This window comes from Notothenia rossii (assembly GCF_949606895.1).
Source record: "Notothenia rossii genome assembly, chromosome: 1".
NCBI lineage: Eukaryota > Metazoa > Chordata > Actinopteri > Perciformes > Nototheniidae > Notothenia > Notothenia rossii.
The window spans coordinates 84,059,897-84,068,742 of record NC_136912.1 but is presented as its reverse complement, the minus strand read 5'-3'; the positions used below and the strand labels follow the sequence as shown (position 1 = coordinate 84,068,742).

Sequence of the window (8,846 nt, the reverse complement as noted above, 5' to 3'; positions counted from 1 at the left end):
GTATTGCGCGCTGCAGCAACTGACAATACGTTAAAACTCCACCCTCACTATCGGCCTATTGGGGAGGGGTTTTTGTTTGTCAGGTTGCTGCAACAGATGGAGTAACTTACTGCAACTGAGGAATGTTAAACATGCAGAACACTTTCTGCTCAGCCTCCCTCCTGCTGATTTATAGAGGAACATACAACTCATTTTAGCATCAAAGCTACATCCTAATAAATGTACATGAACAGGTTGGGAAAATAACAATATTTAAGTCCTGTACGGGAACAATACAGTGTTTTCTGTCATCTTGCTTGATCACTAGAATGATTTGGTAAACAATCTAGTTTTTATTTTAATTCTCATAAACCCAGAATTGAACAATGCTAAAAAGCTGTTTTTTAAACTTACAGTATGTGACTAAAAAGTTGTTTGAAGGTTTTGTCTTTCTCTGAATCATCCTTCACTCATATCATCTCAAAACTGTAAACATCCAAATGGAATCATTGGCTTACCATGATACTGGGGACGTCACATCAAAACTATGCCAAGCTGACAATTACATTTGCACACCCAAACAAAAAGGCACGTACGTACAAAACAATGTCACACAAAAAGACACCAGCTCTATCAACCAAACCAAGTATACTCTCCTTATAATCCTAACCCATAATATAAATATAGTTCTGATTATTGAAGGAATACAATGCTATGAAACGATTGAAAACATATGAATCACCTAAGATGAAGCAAAGATCACTTATCTTCTTACATGTATTCAAACGAACACAGACAGCTGTAGGCCTATAGTATAAACGCAAATCCCCAGAGGGTGGGGCTTCCCTTTGCGTGCTTGATCCCCCACCATCCCATTTAGCAAAAAAAAACGTGAGTGTGTGAGAGGAACAGAGGGGGCAGGGGGTTATAGCTGGGACGCTGAGCAGTGCAACTAAAGCCTGAGTAATAGGACCTGCAGATTTCATGAGCTCAGGGCAAAAAACTGAAAACTGGTTGGTGAGGGGAATCGAGTGATGACGAAGAGCAGGAAAATGTGATGGTGTGTGAGTTCAGACGGTGCCGGAAACTTTCATCAGACGATTTGTGAAACTGAGGAGGAAGGGAGGACGTCCATAAAAGATAACCACACCAACTCACTGTCACTCTTCACTCAATCGTCTGCCACTACCGGAGGTAAGTTCTCTAAAACAGGGTGATGTGCTGGTTAACAAGGTGATGAACTGTACTGAGATAGAACATTATCTGAACCTTACTAAGAGAAGGATAGCTATCAGTAAGTTATAACAGCATTACGCCAGGGTAATCTATTGGACTTCTACCTTAACAATACAAGCTTCTGTACACAATTTAACCTGTCTGTATTGTTGTGTAAAGTACATTACTGCCAATAGGATAAGTTTGCTTGAATTTAGTGACATTCTTTTTGTTAACATTTATTTTTATTTTGGATACCGTTAGACTTAACACTATGTTTCATAAAGTAGTAATCATAAACCTTTTAAATGAATTTGTAATCAAGTTATGTGGCTTGAGTGAGATTCTCTGGCAGCACTGTGCCCCACTTTGCTAGTTCAGTTTTTTTCATGACACACAAAGTCCTGATCCTTCTGCTATGGCTCAGGGGGGGGGGGGGGGGGGGGGAAATAAAGCAATTCATGGTGAACTGGAAATGCTTAAGCCATTACACAGTGCTGCAGAGCATTCCAGGTTGTCTAAGTTGGGAACATGGGTTCTGTTGGACTGGGATGTTATACTACAAACTCAAAAGGAAACATGGTTTAGCTTTCAAAGTGTGTTGATGTTGTGTCTACAAGCAGTGATGCTAGAATGTGTCATGTGTCTGAAAAGTTACTTAAGTTGCTTAAATCCATTGTTCCTAATGTTTCCCACCTTAACATAAACTGGGGAAGGGGAACTATATAAAGATAACACATTACTCAATTGTCATATAGCGTATTCAGATTCACATCCCTGTTTTAAATGTTAACTTTGACTATTCTCTTTCACACAAGAAAAAGGGAAATGGTGATAGTGATGAAAACATTGGGTGTCGCCCCATAAAACCTAATTTCAACATATGAGAAGGAATGCTATTCCAAATGTTTAGGGTTAAGGTTATTAAAAGTAGCAGTAAAAGTAAGGATAATGGTAAAGTAGGAGTGTCGGTAGGGTTGGGAATAAAGAATAACGGGTTTCAAAATAGCATATACTGCTGTTTTACTAACAATGAGAACATTTTCCCTCTCACAGCAGTGACCCACCTCTTAAATGAAAACAGATACGAGTATGAATGTATTGAAATTGAAACAGCTGTGACGCAACAGGATGTATTTTATAACCATATCTTTGATGTGAAGAGCAAAGGGAAAAGAGGGAAAGACAGAAAGAAATCGTTTTTTGCTGAGCTCTTTTGAGGGGCATACTGGTCTCTTTAGAAAGTTACTTCCTTGGAAAGACACTTTCTGCACCCTAATACATCTAAACCTGAGAAACAACTCATGCTTGCCAACCGTAAGTTGCAGAACTTTAAAAGGATTTGTATGGAGAAGCAGGTCATTATGTTGGCAGAGCTTTGCCTTTGGAGCCTCCTGTGCCATAACAAACAGAAAGCCCAGCCTCCGCCACAGCCTCAAACATGTGATGCACCAGAGACACAGAGATCCTTTAGCTCGTGGCAGAAAAACAAACCCCATTTCCATATTCTATAATTGTATACTCTGCAGTTTGAGAATGTAGTACTTGATAACATTTGGCAGCACACCTTTTATTTGAGCTAGAAAAATACTGTTTGAAACCAATTTGGTTTTAATGCCAAATGCTACTAGCCATGGTGATTTACCAGCCAGTTCCATTGGCCATCTTGGTGGGCGATGCTCCAAGCAACAAAGTACAACACTGGATGCATTGCAAATGTCTCCTTTTTGGATTAAACAAGAATGCTGAGGCATTCAACATGTAGGCAGGCTACTAATAAGAGTTCCTAACACCCTTCATGCAATTATAGTGATGATTGAAAGTTCGGATAACTCACATACTGGCATGAACTTGTGCTCAGCATTAGCCAAAGAAATGTAGTATTGCACATCCATAAGTTTGGGGTGCATATAAAAGACACATTGCTAAACCAGAGGCTGACTATAGTTGCTAGTATGGGTCAAGCTCTCATTTCCACTTAAAGCGGACAGTTACGCCCTTTCTAAATGCTGAATGCAAATGTCTTTTAAACACCACTTTCCATACCACCATTTGTAACACTGGCATTCTTATAAAAATAAAAAATAAAATATATTGTATCTTTCTTGACACCAGTCCTCCAGAGCTACAGAGGACATATTAAAATGTTTACATAGGTGGAACTAATCCAAGTGACTGGTGGTTAACTGACTCTGACATGTTAAAGATGTTAGTACACAACGTCCATGACATCTTCAAATATACTTTGCCATCTATGTAAAACTGATTCAAGATTCATAACCAACCTTGACCATAGCTGTTTACTCTGTTCTAGGTAAAAGAAAATGGACCTGCCCCTGAAGCTTGAAGTGTTCCTTCTTCTCTGCTCTTTCCACACTGTTGTTTGGGCGTGTCCAGATGGATGCATGTGTCAAGGAACCAAAATCTTCTGCAGCGGGCTCTCAGGCTTCCCCACGAGTGTGCCCCCAGCAACCACAGACACCTACCTCTCCAATTGCAGTATCTACTCCCTGAAACCAGAGGACCTGACTGATTTCTCTGATGCACTTGAGATCTTTTTTATGAAAGACACAGTTTTAAGGGAAGTACGTACTGGCACCTTTGATTTATCTCCGAATTTGGGTGTCTTAGGGTTTACTACAACTGAATTACAAGATCTCCCAGATGCCTTGTTCCAAAATCTTCTGAAACTCAAGACTCTGAATCTGAAGAGCAACAATCTCCTGGTACTCCGCCCTAACTGGTTTTCCACGTTGGCAAAGCTACAACACCTTGACCTCAGCAAAAACCTTTTCACTTCTTTACCTGAAGAAACTTTTCACCCTCTTGCTGAGCTGCAGATCCTTCTTTTTTCTGGAAACAATATCAGTCATCTACCTAGAGAGACATTCAAGGGTCTTTCAAAGCTGAAAACCTTACGGCTTAACAAAAACTCTCTACAGGAAATACCCCTTGGAAGTTTGGATGACCTTGGAGAACTGGAGGAACTATCCCTACATGACAATCTAATCACTCATCTCCACCAGGATCTGTTCTCCAAGACTTTGAAACTCCAGAAGCTGTACCTCTCCAACAACAGGCTCAGATCTCTTCCACAAGGGATCTTCTTAAACCTGCCCATTCTTTCCCAGATCTCCTTGTATGAAAACCAGCTGGAGAGTCTGGGGCCAGGAGTGTTTGGGCCCATGGCCCTGCAGGAGTTGTGGCTGTATGACAACAAACTGAGTCATGTGGAGGATGACACATTCAGAAACCTGACACAGTTGCGTCTCCTGGTCCTCAGTCGCAACCAGATCAGCTCTGTATCCACCAGGGCCTTCGGAGGGTTGGATCAGCTTGGAGAGGTATCACTTCACACTAATCTGCTCACAACACTGCAAGCTGGGACTTTCCAAGATCTGCCGAGTCTGGTCAACATTTCTTTGGAGCATAACCTCATCAGCACCCTACCGTTGGGATTTCTCCAGGGCGTGAGCAACCTGGGACAGATAGACCTGCAAAATAACTCCCTTCCCAATCTGCCACAAAAGAGTCTAGATGCGCTCAGTTCAGCAAAGGAGGTTCTCTTGCAGCAGAACCCCTGGAGGTGTGACAGGGATATTCTACCACTTAGAAACTGGCTGAAAGAGCACCCATCCAAGGCCAACCAAACGCTTGTGGTGTGTGAAGCACCTTTAAATCTGAATGGCGAGGTAATTGCTCTGCTAGAGGATAAGAACTTCCTGTCCTTCGGCTCTACAGAGGCCCCTGTGTTGACCTCCACGGAGAAGAGGAGGAGACCACAGACTCCACCAGCGAGACTAAGCACTTCCTCACCTGTAGTCAAGACCACCGCTGCCTCAGAGAGTGGCAGTGAGGAGGTCACCAGTGGTGGGCAAGGGGAGAAGGATACTGTTTCTAATGATAACTCAATCATCCTCATCGTCATCGCAGTAGTAGCCACTGTCATCCTCAGCACTGTCATCATCGGCTTTGTGTGCTGGAGGAAGAACAAGAGAGGCAGGGGAAATATTGGCCGCAGAAACAAGAACTCTGTGCTGTAGATGAGACCACCCAATTTTAGCAACCCAAGAACTATTAAAGCCAAGGGAAAATTGGTTATTGTGGCTAAGTTGGAAAATGTGGAGCCCAGCTTCAAAAGCAACAGAATTAACCACTTCGTTTACATTCAGATGTACCAGCTAAAACAAACAAGTACACTTTTGAATTAATCAGCTTTCAATTTAAATGATTTTATTTGTAATGAATTTACCAGCCAGTTTCCCCTCATGTGTGCTGTGAAAAGACAACTGATATATAGTATTGACTAATGGTGAAAACACCACATTGCCATCTTGTGGGCAACATGGACATTTCGGGGAATTTAAACTCAGATGCTCTGAAACAGTGTATTTCTTATTGCAGACTTAATGCTGCATTCAGTACTTTGTGAAATCAATTCCTATAGTTGCAGTTTGACAATTACTCTTTGTGCTAACAATACTTTTAGGAGACAGGTTTACTTTTTGCAAAACGGAAATCGTTAAAAAATATTTTGACTCGACTGTAACTCAACTCATACTATGGTTTCACACTTAAAATGCAAAATGTTACTATACGTTGAATAAATGCACTACTTTTAGTGGGAGCAATCTTATATTGTGTTTATTATTTACTGCTATTTTGTATTACACTCAAGCTTAACCTCATTGAATCTGAGAACAAGTTATCTTTTATTTACACATTATTCAGGACTCAATATTTCAATACATTTGAAAAGTAGTATTACACTGACATATTCTTTCATACATTATATGAAAAAGAAAATATCATACATACAATTTATAATCATTGGTATGTCTGTAAGGATGTTGATTAAGTTGAGTAGTAATTCAAACTGAACAAAATAAACTTCAGACATGGTAAAGGGAAGGAGGCACAGCATGATATTGCACCATAAACCCTTGTTGCATTTACAGCAATATGTATGTTTTGTAATGTAGCGATGATGTACATTTATTACTGGTAAACTAAATCCACCCATCTTCTTCACGTCTACTCATCTCTTCATTAAATTAAGTTTACAAAAAGACTGACACACTTATTGAAGGCAGTCAGAAAAATTGTTGAATCATTTACATACAAAACTAAAATTCCATCCTTTGTTTTGCCCAAGACAAAACAAGTGAAACATAAATACTGTAATGTACATTATATCTAATTGTTGCCTGACATTAACAATAAAAGGAAGGAAGTTCAAACATAATAAAAAAACTGGAGATGAAGGCATGTGAAGTGAAACTGTCCTGATGTGGGAAAAGATATATTTTAGAAAATTAGAAAATGTTTATATATATATATTATGGTCTATGTTTAGAGTGTGCACATGAATGATAGATACTTAGTTACAATCTATTACTATATTGTATTTTTCAATCAATAACATTAGAAAATAATTATAACCATGCTGCAGAACAGCACTGTAACTAACTGATCTATTTAAAACCTGGAGTCCTTGCTCTTATCTCAAGCTGCAGAAGTGTTTGACACCACGCCTCACATGGGATGCAACCCACTCCAGGCCTGTTGGCTAACATCGATACAGAAGATAACTAATGATACTGAACGTGTTTGTGTCTCCTCACTGCTGTAACAACCTATTTCAACCAGCGTCAGGAAATAATAAGGTAGGTTTTGGCATTCAATTGTAAAACATTCTAGATTGAAAAATGTTTATGATAAACTTGATCATTAACTTTCATAGGAAAGAGAAACAATACATTTAACTACCTAAGGTATATAAGGTTAGAGTTGAATCTACAACATTTCATAAAAAGTTAAAGGTTTTTCATTTTTTTCTTTTTATAGTGAATAAGCATGTCAAGAGGAGAAATCATCGTTCTTATTTTGTCTTTGCTGTTTGAGGCTTCACTGAACCAAACATGTAAAAATGAGACAGACTGTCCCAAAGAAAACCAGGATGTTTTCAGTTCATCTACAACAGAAATCCCAAGCCTCCTGAAACCAGGTGCCACTGAGTTTTTTTTTTTGTCAAGCCAGATTGAAACAATCCCCAAAGGAGCCTTTGTTAAAAACCCGCAGCTTGAAAAGCTGGAGTTACTGTCCACCACCACGACATCTATTGAACCGGGAGCTTTTGAAGGTTTGGTAGACCTCAAGCATATTGAGATCTCAAGCACTCCATTAATGTACATCCCAGTGGGAGTCTTTAAAGACCTCAGCAACCTAGAGAAGATTATCCTAAAGTTTAACAAGCTCCGCAGTCTGGAAAAAGGTTTGTTTGATGGCCTTGACAAATTAACAGAGCTGCAGTTACATGGGAACAACATTGGATCGATTGAAGATGGGACATTTGATGGCCTGGAGAACCTCTTGGTGCTTCATTTGGCTAAAAACAATCTCTCTGCTGTATCAACCCACTGGTTTTCAAATTTGAATAAACTGCTGACACTACGACTTTACGACAATCAGCTGACCTCGGTTCCTGAAGATATTTTCCAGAATTTGCCAAACTTGAAAGAAATTGCCTTGCATGGAAACAAAATAGCAGAATTGTTACCTAATCTATTTCCACATAAAGACAAACTCAATAAACTGCTTCTGGAGAATAATCTTCTTACAGGTTTGCCTGAAGGATTCTTCGTTGGCTTCACTCAGCTTAAAACGCTGACCTTACAGACAAATAAACTGACAAGTCTACCACCTGTGCTTTTTGGAGAAATGCCTAAATTGACAGATTTGAGCCTCAGTCAAAACAGTCTTAGCACCATTCCTAAAGGAGTATTTAGCCCTCTGAAGAAACTCAAGAAGTTAGATCTGTCTAAAAATCAGTTTGTAAAGGTGTATGCTGAGTACTTTGAAGGCCCTGAGAAGCTGGTAGATCTGAATCTACAGAACAACAAGATAAAGTCGCTGGACGCAGATCTGTTTGAAAAGCTACAATCGGTGGTCACACTCAGGCTGGCTCACAATGACCTCCATACTCTTCCAGAGGATATCTTTGAGCCTTTATTAAAACTGAAGAAACTTTACCTCAGTGACAACCCGTGGCGATGTGACTGTAATCTGATTCCTCTTCACCTCTGGATAAAAGCACACTTTGATAAGATTGTGTCTGCTGCTGTCTGTGAGTATCCAGAACATCTAAAAGGGCAGAATATTAAATCATTAACAGAGGATCAATTTATTTGCCCCACCCTTCCCCCCACTACCACGACATTTCCCACTACAGAACCAACAACCATCGTTACTACCACAACACCAATTCTAACAACACCTACCACCACTTTACCAACCACCACTCCCACCACTACACTCCCAACTACAGAACCGCTTAACACAACACCAACAACCACCTTTCCAACCAAAACTATACCAACAACCCCCGTCTTAACCACAACACTAGCCACAACAATACCAACAACTACAATTCTGCAAACAACTACACCCACAACCACAACAACAACCACACCCACAACCACTATTACGACAACTCTACCTATGACGACAACAACCACACCCACAGCCACCATAATGACAACCCTACCTACAACCCTTCCTACAACCCATCCTACAACCACACCAACAACCACTATTATGACAACCCTTCCTACGACCACAACCACACCAACAACCACTATTATGACAACCCT

General features: G+C 40.1%; 2 protein-coding genes across 2 annotated transcripts; both read left to right on the top strand.

Moving 5' to 3' along the window:
* Positions 1–890: 890 nt before the first annotated feature.
* LOC307039735 (uncharacterized protein) lies at positions 891–5,830 on the top strand. Its single transcript, XM_079682088.1, has 2 exons — positions 891–1,173; positions 3,509–5,830. The coding sequence occupies exon 2, from the start codon at positions 3,519–3,521 to the stop codon at positions 5,235–5,237; it is 1,719 nt and encodes a 572-aa protein (XP_079538214.1). The 5' UTR covers positions 891–1,173; positions 3,509–3,518; the 3' UTR covers positions 5,238–5,830.
* Positions 5,831–5,981: 151 nt separating this feature from the next.
* Positions 5,982–8,556, top strand: LOC307039742 (uncharacterized protein). The gene is made up of 3 exons (XM_079682103.1): positions 5,982–6,860; positions 7,042–8,320; positions 8,426–8,556. Coding segments are annotated over exons 2-3 (1,272 nt in total). The 5' UTR covers positions 5,982–6,860; positions 7,042–7,050; the 3' UTR covers positions 8,428–8,556.
* Positions 8,557–8,846: the final 290 nt, after the last annotated feature.